Source organism: Equus asinus, chromosome 5 (assembly GCF_041296235.1).
Source record: "Equus asinus isolate D_3611 breed Donkey chromosome 5, EquAss-T2T_v2, whole genome shotgun sequence".
NCBI classification, from domain to species: Eukaryota; Metazoa; Chordata; class Mammalia; order Perissodactyla; family Equidae; genus Equus; species Equus asinus.
This window is the reverse complement of record NC_091794.1, coordinates 52482796-52506780: the sequence shown is the minus strand read 5'-3', so window position 1 is coordinate 52506780 and position 23985 is coordinate 52482796. Positions and strand designations below refer to the sequence as shown.

Genomic DNA, 23985 nt, shown 5'->3' with positions numbered 1-23985 from the left:
TAATGTTTGTGGGGTGGGCAGAGTGTAAGGTAAATTTGATCTGAGATTCCAAATTAGAGTATGGATATCAAGTCACTTTAATCATGTGGATTTTTTTTGGTGAATTCCCCAATTATTTTTTTCAGTTTAATAGAGATATAATTGACATGCAACATTGTGTAAATTTAAAGTGTAAAATGTGTTGATTTGATACACTCAAATATGGCAAAATGATTACCACCACAGCATTAGCTAACATCTCTATCACATCACACAATTACCATTTCTTTTTTGTGGTGAGAACATTTAAGATCTACTCTCTTAGCAACTTTCAAGTATGCAATAGAATATTATTAACTATAATCATTATGCTGTATATTAGATTCCCAGGACTCATTCACCTTATAACCGGATGTTCGTTCTCTTTGAACATCTCCCCTTCTCCCCGACCCCCCAGGCCCCAGCAACCACCATTCCAGTGTCTGTTTCTATGAGTGAGTTCAGCTTTTTTTAGATTCCACACATAAGTGATACTACATGGTATACATTATACTTAAGAAATATGTCAAATGTCCTGAGAATTCACAAAATTCCAAAGAAAATCAATTGATCTTCTTTAAAGTTAGAATAGTGCACAACTCAACTTGTCTGAGTGTTAACCACTTTATTATCTCTTTTGTCTTCTAAGAAATAAAAGCTTTACCCCAACACAGTCTGAGGCAAAGGTTAGTCCTGACAAAGCTGCCCTTTCTTTTTCTGCCTCCTTGCTTTGTTTGGGCAGAAAATAGCCATTTGTATGTGAAAGGGGGAAGCCTTGATCCTCTCCCTTCTCCTGGAGCTGGCCTATGAGTCAGCCTAGGTCAGGACAAAGAGTGCAAGTTAAGGAAGCAAATGCACAGATGACTTAATGATTGTTTGACTTTACCATGGTGTGAAAGCAGTACATACTCAGTAGAAACTACACTTTGAATTTTGAATTTTGATCTTTTCCCAGGCTAAGGATCCTCTCTTGTGATGCTGGGCAGCGGCCGTGAGCCGCAGCTCCCAGTTAGCCATGTGTTTACGAGGGTAAACAACTCATATGCTTCCAACCATTCTGTTCCCAGACAGCCATTCTGTTGTTCACGTTCAGCACATTGTTTAATAAACTACATGTGATATTCAACACTCTACTATAAAATAGGCTTTGCGTTATAAGATTATGCCCAACTGTAGGCTAACGTAATTGTTCTGAGCACATTTAAGGGAGGCTAGGCTAAGCTATGATCTTTGGTAGGCTAGGTATATTAAATGCATTTTCAACTTAGAATATTTTCAACTTATGATGGATTTATTACTACGTAATCCCATCATAAGTTGATGAAGATCTGTATAAGCAAACATATCTTTATATAAACTACCAATACGTCAAGTATAATAATAAATATGATTACTGTATTAATGCCTTCTTTTTGTCATTGACAAAGTTGCAACAGCCATCGAACTTATACATAAGATTATGCCATGATGACTTTACAACTGTTAAAATTACTGGGTGCTACTCTTTCCTTCACTCTTATGAAAGTGCCAAGTAAATAGCCTCCTGATTAGAAGGACCAAACACCAAACTACATGCATTCTACACTTTACTGAAGAGTTGGGGTTTTTTTTAGTGCTTAGTGTTAACTTGAAGTCTTTGAGCAAGCAGATTTCTCTTCTCAAAGTAATTTAGATTATTACTCCTGCTGCAAGAAGGCTTCGATACATTTACAACCGGAAGTGCCCTTTAAATTATTTATCCCAGTGACTTTCAAATTACGATACACCGATAAATTCGGTACTCAGAGATGAGGCTGCTGCTCCCACCACCCCAAAGCAATCAAGACAGCTTAACTTGGTCTCATTTAACTTTGGGAGCTCTATAGAAGATTAATTTTGGGAAAAACCAGATTCCTCAGCCAGCATTTTTGTTCAGTTCCCACTTGTGGGAGATTAGGAAACTGAAGGCCCACAGGAGATCGGTAATTTGTTGAAATTCACACAACCACATAGTAGAAGAACTGGAATTAGACCAGAGCTCTTTTAGTTCACCGATATCACCAATAACTATGCTCCAGGATCTAATTCTTTAGCTTTAGGCTACTATCTTCTCTGCTATTTTTCCACAAGGTAAAAGAAGATAGTTATGCAAAGTACCTTAACATGCCCCAATGACAGGGAACGTTACCTGTTGGAAAGTAGTCAGTTCAGGCTTTGGAAAATCTAGAGTAGAACTACAGTAATGAAACCCAATAGCAGTGCTTAGACCTAAAGAATACCACCAGGAGAGGTATCCAACCTCTGTTAGCCTTTGAGTCCTCACTGAATGAGCACAGAGTTAATTCAGATTGTACAAACAGAATGGGGCTATTTTTGTATAACTGTTAATTCTCAAAGTTATATTTCAGAATACCTTGGGAAGTTAACAGGAGCAAAGGTGACATCACTTGATTTTCAAGGCACAGAAAAATAAAATTGCTTACAAAAACCTTATTGCAGGTTAGTGTTAAACCTAAAAGGCCAATTGTCCAAAAACTTAAGTCTCCTGATTTTTTTCACACAGGACTAGGGAAGACTGGATTGACGTTTATACTGGAAATTTTACTTTATAACTGTCGAGTCAGTTTTCCATCCCTAGAGTAAGACTGTATGTTCTTGGATCATTGATGAATCTCTTAAATACAATAATAATGAATTAGACAAAGGGGGAAAGTTGACTAAAATGCAAAGTTCTAAGGTATATTTCTAAAACTCAAGTCATTTAAAACACATACATAAAACTTTATCCCACAGGGAAAGAACACTCATATAAATAAAGAAAATGAAGGAAAAATGAAAGGAAGAACCAGAGAAACAGGTTAAAGATTTCAAAGAATGGAAACAAAGCAGATAGGTGATTTCCCAATAAGGAACCAAAAGGAAAAACGACGACAACAAAAATTTCTAAAGGACTATCTAGCGTAGCAACGGACAAATGATGTACTGATATTTAGGAAGTGTGACAACCAGGACACTCACCCTGTAACCTGTGAGCCCCACCCCAGCCCTCAGCCTCTTGTTTTCCTTTCCTTCCCTCTATCTTCCTTTTACCTTCATTCTGCCCACATCTTCGCCCTTTCAAGTAGTCACAATAGTGATTTGAAGTAAGGATTTGGCAGTGAGACAAAGGAGTGGGGCCAACCTGCCTGGACTTGTGCCTGGCTCTTCTTTGCACCCGGGGGAGACGGGGGCAGTTTCTGCGCCACCCAGAGCCTCAGTTACTGTATCCACAAAGGGGAGATTAAGAGTAGCACCTGCCCCTACCACCTCCCAGGGTAGCTATGAAGAGCAAATGGAGCAACCTCATATCTAAAAACAAACAGTGACTATTATTACTCATTGAGTGGTTTCATATTCCTTATATCAGAATTTTTTTTTAATATGTTGACTTTCACTTGTATGTAGCACTCAACTTTTTCCTGAAATTCAAAGGCACAAAAGATTGCCATTCTAGCCCATTTTAACCTGACTGTCTTTACAAGAGTTATTTAGTTAATTTGCTAACTACAAATCCTGAATTGCAGTTTCACAGTTGAATATCTTACTTGATGGTCAACCTCTGAACAGAGGCTCTAACCACTCAGGAAGCCACTGCCTCACTATTCCACTTCACAGACAGCATGGCTACGTCTGCTAGGACCGGGGAGATTTTTTTTCTTTTTTGTTTAAGAAAAAGTACTTTCCTCTCTTTAATTACCTGGCTCAGTTAACTACCTATGGACCCACACAAACACAGGATTGCTGTGGGAATTTCAGGACCACAAAGACTCTTAAACCACAAATCAGAACAAGTTGGAAACAAATGAGTCATTTTTAACTACTGAAAAGCTGAATGCTTTAAAGTGCATCATTACTGATACTTTCTCATAATGCATATCTTCTGATATTTTCCAAATTTCTTCAGGTTAGAACAATATCTGAGAACCGACAAAGTGCCTTAGTAATTAAGTTATACCTGGTATGTTGAGCTTTTTAAGGAAGTGACTGTAGTGTTATTTACAAAGATATTTCTGGAAGGAATAAGAATATGGCAAGAACTATAGCTAACTGTCATCCTCAAAGTGGTCTAGAATAAGACATAGTTTTAGAATGGAAACAGCTTTTAGATGTTTCTGACTAAAAACTGGACTTACCATGAGCACATTACCTTACTGTATGTAGAAAGCTCCACCCACTGGTTCCTTATATAATTTAACAGATTTTTCAGGACTTATTATGCTAGGCACTGTTAAGAGTGTGTGTGTGTATGTGTGTGGAGAGAAAGAGAAATAAATTTTCATAAATACAATATTTAGTACATAACTGAGTTCAGTCACCAATTTTATGATACAGCCTATTATTATCCCCATCTTTCATATATAGAAACTGATGCAAAGTGAGGTTAAGAAAGTAAGTCATCCAACATCACGAAGCTAGTAAGGGTTGGTTTCAAGTTCCAAAACCGGACTCCTGCCCCAGAGCCTGGCTCTCAACCACCTGTTTTGTTGACCCATCTCCTGACGCAGCAGGAAGTTGTGTCTGCAACCTGCACACACAGGTCCCCTGCCCTGCCCACCCCGCCTGCTTCTGACATGGCTGCAATATCAGCCACAGCAATCTGAATCAAAGGAGAGACACTTCATGTAGTTATTTCCTGTCTTGTCTTCTCCCCGCTCCTTGGCACGGCTGTTTTCCACAGAACTTAGAGGAAGTGGACGTATCCTAGAGCTAACAGAAAACAAGTCAGAAAGGTTGCTGCTAACAAAAATGCAGCTTTCACAGCGATATAAACACATTTACATTTGTATAAGAGTCGAATTGCGTAGCTGTGCCTGTGTGAGACCAAACTTCATGAAGCGATTTTCCAAACGGCACCGTTAAGTAGTGAAATGTGGTGCAATTTTTCTGCCCATTGATGCTAAACAGAATACAAAAGCCTTGTGCAGATTCAGTGAATTTTCTAGAATAGGGCCTGATTTCAACACAGCATCTGTCGCCTCACTGACTGTTGGGTTGATTCAGTTGATGTGCCGTCCTCTTTCTTCCTCAGCTCCAGGTGAGTGTCTCAAAGCTGTGCCCTCATCCAAAGCCACTCTTTCCAAACAGAAAGAGAGCCATCCCCAGTCAAGTGTGTGGAAGTGATTGCGTTCTATTCCTGGACCATCAGAAAAGCCATTCACAGAATCCGCAGTGTGTGCCCACTTTCAGAAACAAAAAGTGATGTATTCTAGTGAAAATACTGGTGTTGGTGTATGAGAAAATGGGTGACATAGGGAAACAATGAAGCATGTTAGATCAAAAGTGATAAAGGAAATGGGAAAGCTGAGTGGTTGGAAACAAAAAAAAGACTACTGTTTGTAAAGTACTGTATTTCATTTGTAAATAATGGAACTCATCAATTTATCAGAATAAGAAGTGCTCATTTTCTGATTAAAAACTGTATGCTTATCCTTTTAGATCCAGTTCAGGCTTCATTTTAGAATTGATCTTTAATGTGAGAATTACCTCCAAGGAGATTTACATTTAGTAATTTAGAGTAAAGCAAAGGAATGATGGGTGGGTAAAGATGGGTCATATACTCTCCTCCTTCAACCTCTAATGAAATAAATAGAAAAAGCAGAAAAATAAAAAGTCAAATAAAATAAAATCATAAAAGGAACCAAACGAAAAAAGGATACAAGTTCACATAATGAACTTTGACAAAGGGCAACCAAAGAAATAAACAGAAGATTCACTGAGGTGTACTGCTGTCCAACGCCCCCACCCCACCCAATACACACACCAAACTAGTAATAGCAAAAGGCGAGTCATCTAAAGTTCTGACAAGTCTCACCAGAAACACATTAATTTGGAGAAAAGCAGGTGAAGGGGAAGTAAGGAGAAAATATTTGAAATATTTTTTAAAGCCCCTAAATACCCACCATAAGACCTTAGCGGAGGCAAGAAAATTGCAAACTCGTAGGTGTCCCTACAGGGACAGAACACACTGGAAACCAGGTCCAGTGAAGTTTGGCATTTAATAAAATCTAGAAAAAGACAAGAGAGCTCAGATCCTCCAACAAAGGAGGCTGAGCTCCTAGTCCTTCGTCTATCCTCCCCATGCCTTCGAGCCAGCAGGATACAAAAAAGAGCACATTACCCAACCCGCAAAGGTGGCTCCAAAGAGAAGACTGACAGATCTCAGGACAGGCGGAGAGCATTTCAGGGAGAATGCAGGCTCACTATCCCAGAAAAGACGGAGGATAAGAGCAGAGCCACTCACAGTAAGGCTGAGCACGTAAGATACAAAGAAAGGAAGGTAACTAGCCATGCAAACAAACAGACTAGAATCCAGGAATCCATAGCACGCAAAACCTGATTGAACAAAAGACCAATCTGGTAGAAAACAGATCAAGACCATAAGAAAATTTCCCAGAAGTCTCTCGGTTACAAAAGGAATAACAAAAGCAACATTTTTAAAAAGAGTAAAACTAATCTCAAAGATCAACCAACAATACATCAGACATCACAAAGGAAAATAGTAAATGGTCACCTGTTCCTGGATTGGCTCCTGTACCAGAAAAAAACAAGCTATAATGGACTTCATTGAGACAATTTAAAAAATTTTGATATGCACTATAGATTATATTGTATCAATGTTAAATTTCCTGATTTTGATCATCGTACTATGATTATGTAGGAGAATGTCCTTGCTCATGGGAAATACACACTGAAATATATTTTGGGGAAGGGTCATGATGTTTATAACTTCCTTTCCAATAGTTCAGAAAAAAAGAGCAGTGTGTGTGTGTGTGTGTGTGTGTGCACACGCCCATGCGCGTGCATGCATATATGTAAATAGGCCAAAAGACAAACAGGTAGTGAACTGGTATAGTGTGCATTGGCATTTTTTGTACTATTCTTCCGTTCTTGCAAATTTTCTGTAACTTTGAAATTATATCAAAGTAAAAAATTACCAAAAAACATGTCAAAGCAATACCTGTAGAGAGCTAATTTATTGTCGATCAATAAAGAATGAACTATAACCAGCTGAAAATTGAAATTCTGATATAATAGTCAAGCTTGAGATAATCATAGTAAATGCAAAAGAAAATAAAAACTGGTTAAAACAGTTGCAGAAAATATAACTAAATACATTGTACAAAGAGGATCCAACATAGACAAAATAGGTTTCTCAGCAGGAGAAAGCCAAATGGAACAGAAAAGCAATTCAAATATGCGATAGAAAATTTCTCTGAAAATAAAGAACTTATTTTGCAGACAGAAAGAGAACCCTATGTTTTAAGAAATGCTTAATTATTGACATGGAAACACAATCCTGGGTCCATTTATCAAATTTCAAAGATTCAGAAAAAAAATTTCAAATATCCCATCAGGAAAGAAGCCTGTCACATACAAGAGAGAGGAGGAGTCAAAAATCAAGGCGATCTCAAACTATTCACAGTAGAATGCAGATCGAGAAAACAACAAATCGGGACATACAAGGTTGAAGAGAAAAGTGACACAAAGAAATTACCCTCAGCCCCTTTGTCATTCCTGCCTTCCCAAACAGCAAAGCACTCAAGGAATGGAGCACCCATGAGCCCTACTGGGGGGAAAACACTGACAATTAAATTCAATCAAACAAAAGTTAAATGGAAAAACTTTGGCCTGGGGTCCACCAGTTCAGATCCCGGGTGCAGACATGGCACTGCTCATCAAGCCATGCTGTGGCAGGCATCCCGCATATAAAGTAGAGGAAGATGGGCACAGATGTTAGCTCAGGGATAGTCTTCCTCAGTGAAAAGAGGAGGATTGGCAGCAGTTAGCTCAAGGCTGATCTTCCTCAAAAAAATAAAAATAAAAACTAAAGGACTAATAGCAGCATATTCATGGACCAAAGACAATAGAGAAAAGTCTACTATGTGCAGAGGAAAAAAAATGAGATCCACTAAATTAATCTAGCTAACTTAATCAACCACAAAGATAAAAGACAGATGTTCTCAAGAATGCCACAATCAAACCTTCTAGAGATCAATCTAAATAAAAAAATTCCCTAATTGCGAAGTCATAGTAAAAATGCTGGTGCTGATTACTTAATCCATATGCATTTTCACTAGGAAAAAGAAAATAAAATGAAACCTTGAAAAAATGAAAAATTATAACATAACTATAACAGGAATGTATTTAATACTATCTACAATCACATGTGGTTAAAAACAGTAAGAAATAAGTCCTCGTCTTTTACCATAGGGATTTAATCATTACTGTCTAAAACTAAGTCATGTAGTTAAAAATGGCCTCAATTGCTTACTGTTTCTTTTCATCTTTTTTCTTAGTTTTTAAAGGGATATTTGCAAAAATTACAGGTTAGACCATATAAAATTAACAATATTCCACTGTCTTTTGTCTACAAAAGGGCAATTTCATATAGTTTAACTTAACAATTTTGCAGTGAAAAAATACTTATCTAAAATGTCCAATTTCCTGTAGTTTCATTTCAACTTTTAAGTTGGATAAATATATATATAATTTTTAAAAAATAGAGAGCATGTCTATTTTTTATAAAATTATTACTATTTTTCCTTCAATCTATTCATCCTTCTAACTATATAGTCTTATATGTATACTTAAGATATAAACAGATGTTTGAAATGCTGCTTATCAAATGTTAATGGTTGTTTTCGGAGTGGTAAGACTTTGTGGGGATTTTGGCTTCCTTTTTTGTGTTTTTTTGTGTTGCTTGAATTTTTCAAAACCAAGATGTATTCTTTTCAGGAAAATAGCAAAGTCACTATTCTAAGGTGAAAAAGGGAGGATATTACTAAAAAAGAACAAAAGCAAAAAAAAACAAGGGAGGAGCATGTGTGGAATACACAGGCCTAGAGGTTTCTGGCCTGCCTCTTGGATCTGCAGCTGGCTTCTATCAAATTGCATGAACAACTTTCTGATGAAAATTAAGAGGACTATTTCCCCTGACGTTCTGTTACTGAACCAGATCTTTACATGTTCAAGAATAGGGCTGTGATTTGCTAGACTTCATCCTTTGAGGTTTAGGAAATAGAACGCATGAATATAATTGCTCTTCAAACAGGTCTGCCAGCCAGCAGCACTGGCATCAACTGGGTACTTGTTAGATGTGCAGAATCTCAGGCCCCACCCATGCATAGTGAATCAGAATCTCCATTTTAAGAAGATCCTCCGGGGATCTGTGTACACACGGCAGCTTGAGAAATATTTCTTTAAAAGATCTGACAGCTCAATCTCCCAACAAGGGTCTTGAGCAGTAGCTTTCATAAAGCTACAGGGATTAGCTACTCAGTCGGTTTGTAGAAAGGAGAAAAAAAATTTTATCTGTCCACACAAAGGTCCTTATGCCGCAATTTAACTGTGTACCATGTGGGCTAAGGGGACTACCTCTGGTGTGGCTGGGCATTCACATATTTTATGACATTTTCAGGGTGATATCACAGGATATCCAAGAAAACAGACAAAAAAAGTTGATGGTATGAAGAGAGAAAGAGAAAGGCTTGTTTTTTTGGAGCACAATATGAAGAATCAGGCAGAAGACTGAGTTAACATTGTGTACACTGAAAAAAAAAATAGTATTACCTGCAAGATTTCTCATCACATTTAATTCTTTTTCCAAACTGTCTAAGGTTTGTTGATCAGCAGTGCCATCTAAGAAAGGCTCATTGTGGTCAGTAATATCAATGTATTCAATTTCCGAAATTTCAGAAGCAGCTATAGACAATGATGGAGCAGCTGCACTTCTTGATCGAGGACGAGGGGAGGAAAGGCAGCTGGAGCTTCTTTTAACAGAGTTGGAAAGTGGTAAATTTGCCATTGAAGGTCTCTGTGATGTCTGACCTAAAATGAAAAATGAAAAAATTGAAATCAACTGTTTTTAAAACTCTGAACGAGTGCTTAAAGATACAAAATACCAGTCTGTGAACTTAGATCAGTAAAATTCATGCAACAGAGTTTATGAGAAAGTGAACTTTACATTATCATCCATTCTGGTTTACCACAATTTGTTAATCTCAAGTCACTTTTGCTATGTCATAAAGACCGGTTCTGGGTTATTTTCCCCTAATTTCTCTACATTCAGAAAAAGACAAACTAATTTTAATATTAACTAGAGCAAAATCATCTGTAAACCAAGTCAATTCCAGAACAATTCAACACCCAATCTTATAATCTATCCCATAGCCAACCACTGTGCCAAGTTTCTTAAATTCTAGGACGATACCACACTGTGCCTTGTTAGAGAAAAAACCTTTAGGATAAACATGGTACCACTTCTTAGTGAACCAATTTACTTGATGATATGTAATATTTTTCTATTAAAACAAATATGGAGAAAAAATAGGCTAGTATGCAAAATCTTTTAGAAAAACACAAGCTTTAAAGGAACTGAGATCACATCTCTCATTTTCCTGAGTTGACTCTCTGCTGCTTTATAGGGTACTTTACTGGAAAAGTTCCAGAAGCACACATCTAAGCCAGGTTATTACTTTGTTTCACTAAGGCAGTCATCATTTTGTCTTGACCTATTTCAAAGGTTGATTTAGTTGGTTTCTTCAGCATGTATGTTTCTTTCATAGTAGGAAAAAGAAATCCCTTCAAATCTTACTCTAACACAACATAACTATATATATATGTATATATACATCATTTGGTATTGCTCACAAGATCCTTTAATAAAGGCCAAGGGAATATTTAAGGTACAAATTTAGAAATTCATAGTGCAGATATATTTTTAAATGTACTGAATCATTGTTCTGATTTAGCTAAGTATATATATATTAAATATAAATAATTTATAAGATAACCTTGCATTCCCTTAACACAAATTTACTTTGTATAAAATATTGGATTCTTTAAAGAAATGCATTGTCATTAACATAAAAATCATCATTTGACTGAACATACGCCATATAATATTATGCCCACTCTATTGACTCAGAGGAAAATGTAAAACTCAGAAAAGTAGCTACAGACAGCTGTCATGTCTCAATATTTAATAACTACTGAGTTTGTCTTTTTTTTTTAATGTAAAAGATCTCCTTTGAATGTAGCCAGTACCCAAAGAAGAATCTTAATGCAGTATGTAATTATTTAAGCAATTAAAACTGACTAAGGTAAGTCCCAAAGGGCACCAATTTTAATGAACATTTCAGAAATCAATTTTGAAAACAATTTTTGTTGGAATGAAATTATGAATAAATTAAAATAAGACTCTGACCTTTTTGTGTCTATTTGCATTCAGAGACAATTTTGAAGAAAAATAACTGATAAAAATGTGCCTATGCTTTAAGAAAAATAAATGTAAATATCCCTAAGAATTATTATTATTTTTTTTAAGATTGGCACCTGAGCTAACAACTGTTGCCAATCTTTTTTTTTGTTTGTTTTATGCTTTATCTCCCCAAATCCCCCCGGTACACAGTTGTGTATCTTAGTTGTGGGTCCTTCTAGTTGTGGTATGTGGGAGGCCACCTCAATGTGGCCTGACAAGTGGTGCCATGTCCACATCCAGGATCCGAACCAGTGAAACCCTGGGCTGCTGCAGTGGAGCACACGAACTTAAACACTCGGCCACGGGGCCGGCCCCCCTAGGAATTATTTTAATGCTAAAATTTGGAATGATTTCCCTCTTGTAGTATGTAAATAATCAATATTTTATTCACAGCCATCAAAAAAAGCAACTTTCCATTTCTGCATCCTGAAGCAGTGGTCAGAACAGCAATAGTCAAAACACAGGTCAGTGAGTATAACAGTGGTTCAACTATATAAATTGAAACTTTCAGATCTATGGAGAAAATCATACCCTTCTACCTGTATTGTGCTTTGTCTCAGTCAAGTAAAAATAAAAGAAACTTAGAACTCCTATTAAAATAAAACAAACACATGGAAGATGAAAGCGCTGGACTTCTGCCAACACAGGCAAATATGAGGTGAGAAAAATTTGACATAATGCAGATGCCCTTCGGAAAATTCAGGAGAGTACAAACACTTGCTGAACTCGTCTAACAACATCTGGTTGCCATAGTGTTAGAGGTTAATTGATCCCAACTGACAAAAAAATGTACACTGGGGATGGGTTGGACTTATGCTTAGCACACAGCAAAGAGACAGACCATCTTTCTTACTGGAAAGAAGTTCAAAGTGTAATTGAAAGTACCTAAAACATAGAAAGAGACAGAAGAGCCTTCAGTTTGGTCCTTGATCTGATTTATTTATTTAGTTCATTCAGGAGAGTATGTCATTCCCTCTAATGTTTCCTGTATAAGCTTATTAATGTCATTGCTAGGGTTAAGATTTGAAACACAGTGAAGGCTGGCACTAATGAAAAATTCCAGGATTGAAGGGATCATTCTGTAATTTTTTAAAAGTCCAGTTTGTAGATTAAAAACATAAATTCATTTTGGAGTAACTTGTGCCATCACTGGCAACGTAATCTTAGGAAATTATAGGTTAACATTGATCACAGTTACACTCTAAATATAACAAAAGAAATTGTCCTTGGTATTAGCTAAAGAATATATGTGCTCTATGATTATGAGACCAAGCCAAATATTGGGAAAATAGAATAAAAGGGTGCCAATGGACATAAGAATGCTGATAAGGACATGAAAAATATGAATCACTCACTGAACAGTATTTAATACAACAATAATTGTTATTGCAATTCTAAGTATAAACATTAGAAGTGGATGAAACATAAGCAGAGCAACATGCTTTTTACATAGTGTTTCAATAACAACGTTCTGATCAAAGGACTCAATATTTTATTCCTGAATAAAAGTTGCAAAACATTTTTCTCTTTTGATATTCTTGCTCCACTGTGTGATTTACTGAGAAGTTATACATGAAAAAGAAAAATGTACTTTCTAAGAGTTCTTGAAACATTCATGGAAATTTTATTTAGCAGCATGGTTTAGTAGAAACTTATTGTCTAGTCTTACTGAATTAGAAACCAGCCTGTGACCTGAGATATAAAAATTCATATTTCACCTATAAAATTAAGGAGTTAGAATGATGTCTCAAATCCCCTCAACTCTAAGAACCTATGAATTAATACCCAATCCAATTTAATTTTCAAATCATTTTGAAATCCTAAAACTGCCAGGCACTGTGTTGCGATCAGCGTATTCAAAAGTGACTAACGAGAGATCTCATCAAGATGATGGCGTAGGCAGACTCTGAACTGACCTCGTCACACAAACACAGCGAGGTTACAACTATTCTTGGAAAAATTACCCTGGAGAGAAAACTGAAAATTGAATAAAAAGAACCCCCACAACAAGGTACAGTCATGACTGAGGTGGAAGAGGCAGAACTTCCTTCTGGAGAGAACAAAGCCACCTTTGTGAACCGTGGACCTTCACAGCTGGCTGGGCGGGAGCTGCCCTAAGTATGGAGAAGTGGGGACCTTAATGGGGGTACATTACTGCTATAAGCATCCTTCAGACTCAGCACAACTGAGACGAGTGTCCTACTATCTGGCTTCCTGCCTCTTAACTGCAACTGGGGATACCCCTAGAAAAGCTATCAGAGGAAAGCTAGAAAAAACCTGGCTCTTAAAGGGCCCGTGAACAAACTCACTCATCTCAGAGAGCAACCTAAAATCGCCAAAAAGGCAGCTGCACGGTCCATTGATGAAAAGAACTCACCTGGTAGGCTCTGGGTGGATCTCGGTGAGAAGAGAGATCTCTCCAGAGACTGAGACTTTGGTGGCAGCCATTTGTTGAGACCTAATACAGGCGTGCTGACACAGAGGCTGGCAGATGCCATTGAAGTTCTTCCCCTGGCATGATAGCCCAGGGGTCTGCCACACCCACTAGAGTGCAGATTTAATCCAATTTAGCCAGGGCAGGAAACCCAGCCTAGAGACCAGCCCTACCCAACAGCAAGTCCTCAGTCTGCTTGTTGGCCTGCATAGACTGGGAGCCTTGATCCTCTACAGGCAGGTAAGTGTGTCCACCTCTGTGGGGCAGGGCCTGTGTGAGTACTAGGTGAACTGTGGGGGCCATTGGTGGTGAGGTGGAGGGCCTCTGCAGTTCGACAACTGGGTATGCTCCAGGAGGTCAGGAAGTGTGCACAGACCAGGGCTGTATTGACACTGTGTGTGGACCTGTGGCAGGGTGGGGCTTATCAGTAGCAGAAGACCTGTGCTTCACAATCAGCCACAAAAAGGATTGACTCTACCTTCCAAAGCCTGAAACAATTGGGAGCTCCCATGCCTAGGGCCAGCCCCACTCAGCTGCAATCCTAAGAGAGCTGACAATAGCCTTGCAGGCCTGAGGCCTACAGCAACTGTAAGCCCCTGAGCTTAGCAACCAGGTAGACTGGGTAAATACTCAATTAACAGGAAAACTGAAACAGGAGTGTGCTATTAGACCTTTCATCCAACGGTTCTGAGGCTCCCCAAGCCCAAGTCACAAACAGCTGGTCAGGGAGGGAAAGACGAGACTCCCTGGGTGCCTGGAGTAAGCACAACCCTGCCACAGCAGAAGGACACAAGTAGCCCAAACAGGAGAGTCACTCCTGGATCATTTGGACCAGTGATGAGAGGGAAGCACACTGCTGAGCCTCAAAAAGCTTCTCTTACATAAGGACACTTCTCCAAGATCGGAAGAATTATCTGACTCACCTAATACATAGCTATAAGCACAGAGAAAGAGTCATAATGAGGAGGCAAAGGAATACATTCCAAGCCAGGGAACAGGACAAAAACCCAGAAAAAGAACTAAATGAAAGAGAAAGAAGCAATTTACCTGACAAAGAGTTCAAACAAAAACTCTTAAGGATGCTAGCTGATATGGGAAGAAGACTGGATGAACACAGTGAGAACATCAACAAAGAATTGGAAAATACAAAAAAGAAACAATCAGAAATGAAGAATACAATACTGAAAATGAAAAATTGACTAGAGGGACTCAATAGCAGAGTAGATGATACAGAAGAATGGATCATCGAGCTGGACACAAGACTAGAGGAAATCACCTAAGCTGAACAGATCAAAGAAAAAAGAATTAGACAGAATGAGAACAGCCTAGTGGAACTCTGGGACAATATCAAGTGCACTAACACTTGTATTATAGGTGTCCCAGAAGGACAAGAGAGAGACAAAGGTGTAGACAAGCTATTTGAAGAAATACTAGCTGAAAACCTTCCTAACCTAAGGAAAGAAACAGACATCCAAGTACAGGAGCTCAAAAAGCACCAAACAAGATAAACCCACAGAGGCACACACCAAGACACATTATAATTAAAATGTACAAAAGTAAAGATAAAGAGAGAAACATAAAAGTGGCAAGAGAAAGACAACAAGTGACATACAAAAGAAAGTACATAAGGCTATCGGTGGACTTCTCAGCCAAAACCCTACAGGGTAGAAGGGAGTGGCATGACATATTTAAAGTGTGAAAGGAAAAAACCTACAGCCAAGAATACTCTATCCATCAAAGTTATCTGTCAGAATGGAAGGAGAGAGAAAGAGCTTCCCAGATGAGCAAAAATTAAGAGTTTATCACCAAGACACCAGTTCTACAAGAAATGCTGAAGGGACTTATTTAAGTGGGAAAGAGAAGACCACAAATAGAGATAAGAAAATTAAAAAAAAAAAAACAGGCAATAAAATCACTATCACTGGCAAAGGCAAAAATACAGTAAAGGTAGCAGATCAACCACCTGTGAAGATGATATATAGGTTAAAAGACAAAAGTACTAAAGTTACCTATTTCAATGTTAAGAAGGTAATGGATAGACACACACAAAACAAGAGATTAGATTTGATTTCAAAAACATAAAATGTGGGAGGTGGGGATTAAAAGAGTAGAGCTTTTAGAAAGAGCTCAAGCTAAAAAGAATATCAACTCAATCTAGACTGCTATATACATAGAATATTATACAGAAACCTCATGGTCATCACAAACTAGAAACCTATAATAAGTAAACAAATAAGTAAGAGGAAATAAATCAAGCATATTACTAAAGAAAGTCATCAAACCACAAGGGAAGAGAGCAAGAGAAGAAAGGAAGAGAGAAGAACTACTAAAACACCCAGAAAAAAGAAAGTAACAAAATGGCAATAAATACATATTTATCAATAGCTACTTTAAATGTCAACAGACTAATTACTGAATCAAAAGACATAGGGTGACCGACTGGATGAAAAAACAAGATCCATATTTATACGGCATACAAGAGACACACTTCAGCACTAAAAACACTCACAAACTGAAGGTGAAAGGAGGAAAAAGATACTCCATGCAAATGGCACAGAAAAGAATGAGAGGGTAGCAATACGTATATCAGACAAAATAGACTTTAAAACAAAACCATAACAAGAGACAAAGAAGGACACTACATAATGATAAAGGGAATAATCAAACAAGGTGATATAACACTTGTAAATATGCATGCACCCAACATAGGAGCACCTAAATATATAAAGCAACTATTAACAGACATAAAAGGAGAAATAGACAGTAACACAGTAATAGTAGGGGACTTTAACACTCCACTTACACTGACGGATAGATCATCCAAATAGAAGATCAATAAGGAAACACCGGCCGTAAACGACACCTCAGACCAGATAGACTTAGTAGATACATATAGAACATTCCATCCAAAAACCACAAAATACACATTCTTTTCAAATGTACATGGAACATTCTCCAGGATTGATCATATATTAGACCACAAAACAAGTCTCAATTTAAGAAGATTTAAGAAATTTTCTTGAATTTAAGAAAATTTAAGAAGAGTGAAATAATACCAACCATTTTTCTGACCACCAAGGTATGAAACTAAAAATCAACTACAGGAAGAAAATCAGAAAAGCCACAAAAATGTAGAGATTAAACAAAATGCTACTGAACAACGATTGGGTCAATGAAGAAATCAAAGGAGAAATCAAAAAAATACCTAGAGACAAATGAAAATGAAAATATGACATGCCAAAATCTATGGGATACAACAATAGTGGTTCTAAGAGGAAACTTTATAGCAATTCAGGCCTATCTCAACAAACAAGAAAAATTCCAAATAAATGATCTAACAGTGCACCTAAAGGAACTGGAAACAGAAGTACAAACAAAGCCCAAATATAGCAGAAGGAAGGAAATAATAAAAATCAAAGCAGAAATAAATGAAATAGAGAATAAAAAAACAATAACAAAAATTAATGAAACCAAGATCTGGTTATTTGAAAAGATAAAAAAATTTGACAAACCTTTAGCTAGACTCATCAAGAAAAAGAGAGAGAAGGCTCAAATAAATAAAATCAGAAATGAAAGAGGAGAAATTACAATGGACCCTGCAGAAATACAAAAGATTACAAGAGAATACTATGAAAAGCTATACTCCAACAAATTGGATAATCATGAAGAAATGGATAAATTCTTAGAATCATACAGACTTCCAAAACTAGATCAAGAAGAAGTAGAGAATTTGAATAAACCAATCACCAGTAAAGAGATTGAAACAGTAATCAAAAACCTCCCAAAAAATAAAAGTCCAGGACCAGATGGCTTCCCTGGTGAATTCTACCAAACTTTCAAAGAGGACTTAATGCCTATCCTTCTCAAACTCCTCCAAAAAACTGATGAGGAGAGGAGGTTTCCTAACTTATTCTACAAAGCCAACATTATCCTGATACCAAAACAAGACAAGGACAAAACAAAAAAAGAAAATTACAGGCCAATATCGCTGACGAACATCGATGCAAAAATCCTCAACAAAATACTAGCAAATCGAATACAACAATACATTAAAAAGATCATACATCATAATCAAGTGGGTTTTATTCCAGGGATGCAGGGATGGTTCAAAATCTGCAAATCAAACAATGTGATACACCACATTAACAAAATGAAGAGTAAAAATCACGTGATCATCTCAATAGATGCAGATAAAGCATTTGACAAGATACAGCATCCATTTACGAAAAAAACTCTAAATAAACTGGATATAGAAGGAAAATACCTCAATATAATAAAGGCCATATATGACAAACCCACAGCTAATATTCTCAATGGAGAAAAACTGAACACTATCCCTCTAGGAACAGGAACCAGACAAGGATGCCCATTGTCACCACTCTTATCTAACGTAGTACTGGAAATCCTAGCCAGAGCAATCAGGCAACAAAAATAAATAAAAGGGATCCACGTTAGACAGGAAGAAGTGAAACTGTCACTATTTGTGGATGATATGATTTTATATATAGAAAACCCTAAAGAATCCACGAAAAAAATTTAGAAATAATAAATGAATACAGTCAAGTCACAGGATACAAAATCAACATACAAAACTCAGTTGCCTTTCTATACACTAACAATGAAGTAGCAGAAAGAGAAATTAAGAATACAATCTCAACTACAATTACAACATAAAGAATAGAATACCTAGGAATAAACTTAACCAAAGAGCTGAAAGATCTGTACACCAAGAACTATAAACCAATGCTGAAAGAAATTGAAGAAGACACAGAAATGGAAAGATATTCTGTGCTCTTGGATTGGAAGAATTAACATCCTTAAAATGTCTATACCTCTTAAAGCAACCTATAGATTCCATGCAATCCCTATCAAAGTTCCAATAACATTTTTCACAGAAACAGAACAAAGAATCCTAAAATTTATCTGGAACAACAAAAGACCCCGAATAGCCAAAGGAATCCTGAGGAAAAAAAACAAAGCTGGAGGTATCACACTCCCTGATTTCAAAATATACTACCAACCTCTAGCAACCAAAACAGCATGGTGCTGGCACAAAAATAGACACATAGATCAATGGAACACAACCAAGAGCCCAGAAATAAGCCCACACATCAACGGACAGCTAATTTTAGACAAGGGAGCCAAGAGCATACAATGGAGAAAGGAGAATCTCTTCAATAAATGGTGTTGGGAAAACTGGACAGCCACATGCAAAAGAATGAAAGTAGACCATTCCCTTACACCATGCACAAAAATCAACTCAAAATGGATTAAAGACTTGAATGTAACACATGAAACTTCTGGAAGAAATCATAGTCAGCTTGCTCTTTGACATCGGTCTTAGCAGCACATTTTCAAGTACCATGTCTGACTGGGAAAGTGAAACAAAAGAAAAAATAAACAAATGGGACTACATCAAACTAAAAAGTTTCTGCACGGCAAAGGAAACCATCAACAAAACGAAAAGATAACCTAACAATTGGAAAAAGATATTTGCAAACCATATATCAGATAAGGGGTTAATATCCAAAATATACAAAGAAGTCATATGTCTCAACAACAAAAAAGCCAACAACCCAATTAAAAAATGGGCAAAAGATCTGAACAGAGATTTCTCTAAAGAAGATATACAGATGGCCAACAGATACATGAAAATATGTTCAACATCATTAACTATCAGGGAAATGCAAATCAAAACTTCAATGAGATACCACCTCATTCTGGTCAGAATGGCTATAACTAACAAGACAGGAAACAACAAGTTTTGGAGGGGAAGCGAACGCTTGTGCACTGCTGGTGGGAGTGCAAACTGGTGCAGCCACTATGGAAAACAGTATGGAGTTTCCACAGAAAATTAAGACTAGATCTACCATATGATCCAGCTATTCCACTGCTGGGTATTTATCCAAAGAACTTGAAAACACAAATGTGTAATGCACCCCTATGTTCATCCCAGCATTATTCACAATAGCCAAGACTTGGAAGCAACCTGGGTACCCATCAAGGGATGAATGGATAAGGAAGATGTGGTATATGTACACAATGGACTACTACTCAGCCATAAGAAAGGATGAAATCCAGCCATTTGTGACAACATGAATAGACCTTGAGGGAATTATGCTGAGTGAAATAAGTCAGAGGGAGAATGTCAAATACCATATGATCTCACTCATAAGTAGAACGTAAAAGCAACGACAAACAAACACATAGAAACAGAGATTGGATTGATGGTTACCAGAGGAGAAGAGGGGAGGGAGGAGGGGGGAAAGGGTTAATTAGGCACACGTGTGTGGTGATGGATTATAATTGGTCTTTGGGTGGTGAATATGATGTAAGCTACACAGAATTCAAAATATATTACGATATACATCTGACAATTATATAATGTTATAATCCAATGTCACTGCTATAAAAACAAAAATTAAAATTAAAACAAAAAAAACAAAAACAAAAACAAAAGTGAATGAGACTGTGCTCCTCCCTTCAAGTTGCACTCCAAACACCACACAGCCCTGCCATCCTGCTTCACTCATTCACAAACACTTCCTAAGCGCTGACAATGTACCAGGCTGTTTTCCATCACTGAGAATACACCAATGAACAGGACAGGTTAGGTCCTTGCTTTCTTTCTTACCAAGGGCAGGGTGAGCAGAAAATAAACAAGTAAAATAATTTCATCTAAGGATAGGTTCTATGAGAAAGATACAAGAACGTAAACATGATCCAGGTACTCAAGAGGTGAGCATTGGATACCGTGGTTTCAGAAGGCCTCTCTAAGGAGGCAGCATTCAAGCTGAGATGGAATAATGAGAAAGAATCAATCATACGAAAAAGGGTGTGAAGATGGAGAGAGAAGCTGCAGAGCATTCTGGACCAGAGGGAAGAGCAAATTCTAAAGCTATGAAGTGAGTAAGGGTAAAGCCTAAGAACAGAAAGAAAGCCAGTGTGGCTGTAATGTGCGAGAAGATGCGGTTAGGAGAGAGGGCAGGGCCAACTCAGGTACTGCTGTGTGATGCATGATAAGGAACATAATTTTTTTCTATCTTATATAAGAAGCTATGGAATGCTTTTAAGCAGGAGATTGACAAGACACAATTTATGGTTTAAGTTTGCAGAAAATGTGATTCACTCCTTATAAACTATAAACAAATTTATGACTATAAATATAAACAATTCACTCACTAACTAAAAGCAGTAGAATAAGACGGAAATTAATCATAGCAACATATTTTGGAGAGAGGCATAAGAGAAACTGAGAGACTAATGAGAGATGATGGACAACTGGCTTGGGCTCATCTTGAGCAATAAAGATAGAAGTGGTTAGATTTGGGATCAGTTTCAGAACTGAAATCAGCAGGATTTAGGAGTGAATAGGATGTGGTGGGTAAGAAAGAGTCAAGATGACTCCAGGTTTCAGACTCATCAACGTTTGCATGACTGTGTTATACAGAGACAGGAAAATGGAGCAGGGGAGGAGTAGGTTTTGGCAGGGGGCAGGGAGAACCCATGGATGCTGCTAAACACACGTCTTCATAGCTGTCATGTTTTTACATTCACAAACTTAAAAATCTTACAGAGATAGGAATTCCTTTATAAACTGGCATCAGTTCAGAATATAAGATTTCTATAACTTGTGGCATAACCAGGAAAGTTTTATTTTCATTTCAGGCCACTACCTCTGTCCAGAAAGTCATTTCCTCTGCTCCTAACTGGTAAATCTTATTAATTCTTTAAGATTCAGCTGAAATGTCACATAGTCTCTAATATTTGCATATCTACGCTTTTCAATGGCAAAGCAATTATTCTACCATCTCCATTCCTAAAAGACTGAAGAAGTAACTATCTCATGTACTATCATTAATTACCTATCAATCTCCAAAATTGATAAGTAATCTACATTACTCCTAGTCCTTTTATACAACTTATATAAGCGTAATTTAAGTGTTTATATATATATAACGGTTATCTCAAATATGATCTTTGGACTGTCTACATCAGCACAACATGAAGTTGTTGATAAAATGAATGCAAATTCCTGGACCTTATCTCAGCCTGAATGAATCAGAATCTCTAATAGCGAGGGGGAGAGATCCACATTACAACAGCCTTCCCCAGTGATGATGCTCACACTGGCCTTTGAGAACCCCTGCACTGGACTCTAAGCTCCTGGGCTACGGGGATGGGGCCTCATTTTGTATCATCAGTGTCTGGCCATGCCTGGCCTAAGATAGGTGCTCCTGCAAATGTCTTTTATAGTAAACTGTTGATTTCAACTGATCACTCCAAACTGATACTTAAAGGCATTTGGCTACTTATTTATAAAGATCTGCCGTAGTAACAAATTTCTCATAGCATAAATGTGAACTTGTTTTCATCAATATACAGTGACTTAAAACAGTTCCTTTGACTGCCTCAGAAGAAGCATCCAGAATTTCTGAAGCTGCTCTAAACACTGATGTGAGAATAGGTACCTAATTATAGCGCCAAAAAACATTCATCATAAATGGATGGTTTTTTTACTAAAAAACAACCTTTTAAATCTGACAGTGTCTCAACATAAATGCATACGGAAAGGATCTAAGCTAGCCAAGGAGTTTTAATCATAGGGTTCAGGGCAAGAGAGAAATATAAATCTTACATATTTGGAAAAATCGTATGTAGTTAAATTTCTGGCTTGAAGATGGCCTTCAAATGCAGACAAATAGCTTCCTTTATCAAGTGTTCCTGCTAAACCGTGAGCTCCTAAGTTCAGGGAACATGACTTATGCTTCCCTTTTCCCCCAGGGCCCAGCACAGTGGCAACATACTCAACACATGTGTGTTGAATTGCCTCAATTCATTAGTCATCTACGGCAACTTCATACAAAATTCAGCAAAAAGTAAATCTACTTTAGTAGATATTATCAGATAACAATAATGACCTAATAATACTGCTGATTTTAATGATGTCAAAATTGTCTGCATACACTCACTAGAAAAATATTACAACGAGCATTCAACATGTCAAATAGTTATCCTATAGACAATCTTGCAATTATTTTGGTTAGAGAATGGAGTTAACTGAAATCAAGATTCCAGGGTTAACACACTCAGCATTAGTTTTAGAACAGAGGTGTCTTAACCACGGCTACAAGTCCCAATTTTAACCTAAGCCATGCATTTCACAAATGGCTACGTCTGATCGTAATATGAACCAAGTGGAAGAGTATGCAAACTCTAGGATAAATACACTGTTTCTTGAAAGTGTAATGAAACCGAGTATGTATTTTATAAAGGTTGTTCAAAATATACACCATTATCTTGAGCTACATTTTAAAAATATTATTTCCTATAACATTGTTACAGAAAATAACTAAGACTGTAACTCATGTTTTTGAGAAGAACACAGTAATGAGAGCTGTTGTTTTTTTGGTTTAGGAAGAAAAGTCCAGGACAGTTAGTTAACATGAGTAAGTTTAAATTATGAAAGTGTGAAAGCTCATTTTCAGGTGCCTAATAAACTGCTAAGCTACAAACTAATAAACAAAGTAAGCCATCAATGAGCACTGCGGCCTCTGGCGACTCTTACCCGTCTTCTGCTGAGTTCTGATTGATGACGGGGTCTGGGCTCTCTGCAGAACACCCAGGGCAACTCTGTCATCAGCATACGCGCTTATGCTACACTCTGGGACCCATTCTCTGTCCCCTAAGACGGAAAAATGGCAAAATAATATACATTTGAAAAAGGAGAAAACTCCCTGCTGTTGCTTTATTATGTTTATTGTCTTACTGGATAATATTCAGCTAAAAGCAACATTTACAACAGTGAGGTATATATTATAAAATACAAAATCTCATAATTATCCAATAAAAACCATTAGATTCACCTAGCTTAATAAAAAGAAAAATAAACTCTGCAAAGATATTACACACACACATTTAGATGGAAACAAATCATTTTAAAAGTATATAACAGTATAACATAAAGTATACTAGTTAGTACATGAATAGACACATTTGAATACACAGGAAATCTAAGAATATAGGTGACCCCAAGACCTAGCTTTCAAAAGGAATTTATAGGTATGTCTCAGAAAGCTCACAGACCCTGAAATTTTGAGATTTGCTTTTAAGATGGCATTTAGGAGTTATCATACACTACTTAAAAGTTAATAAAGTCATTCAAAGAATTTCTATTACACAATTTAGTAAGGGCTACATTTCTAAAAGTAATTTCTCCCCAGTCTCATTATAGTTATGTTCTCTCACATTCTGA

General features: G+C 37.1%; 1 protein-coding gene across 7 annotated transcripts in view; it reads right to left on the bottom strand.

Annotated features, from left to right (window-relative positions):
* ZBBX (zinc finger B-box domain containing) overlaps window positions 1-23985 on the bottom strand; it is a 109436-nt gene that overhangs the window by 2753 nt on the left and 82698 nt on the right. For all 7 annotated transcript variants that reach the window (XM_044771027.2, XM_044771026.2, XM_044771029.2 and 4 more), the window contains 2 exons: window positions 23299-23415; window positions 9607-9864 (listed from right to left, as the gene is read on the bottom strand). In XM_044771027.2, the coding sequence (XP_044626962.1) occupies window positions 9607-9864; window positions 23299-23415 (375 nt within the window). The remainder of the gene's footprint in view (window positions 1-9606; window positions 9865-23298; window positions 23416-23985) is intronic.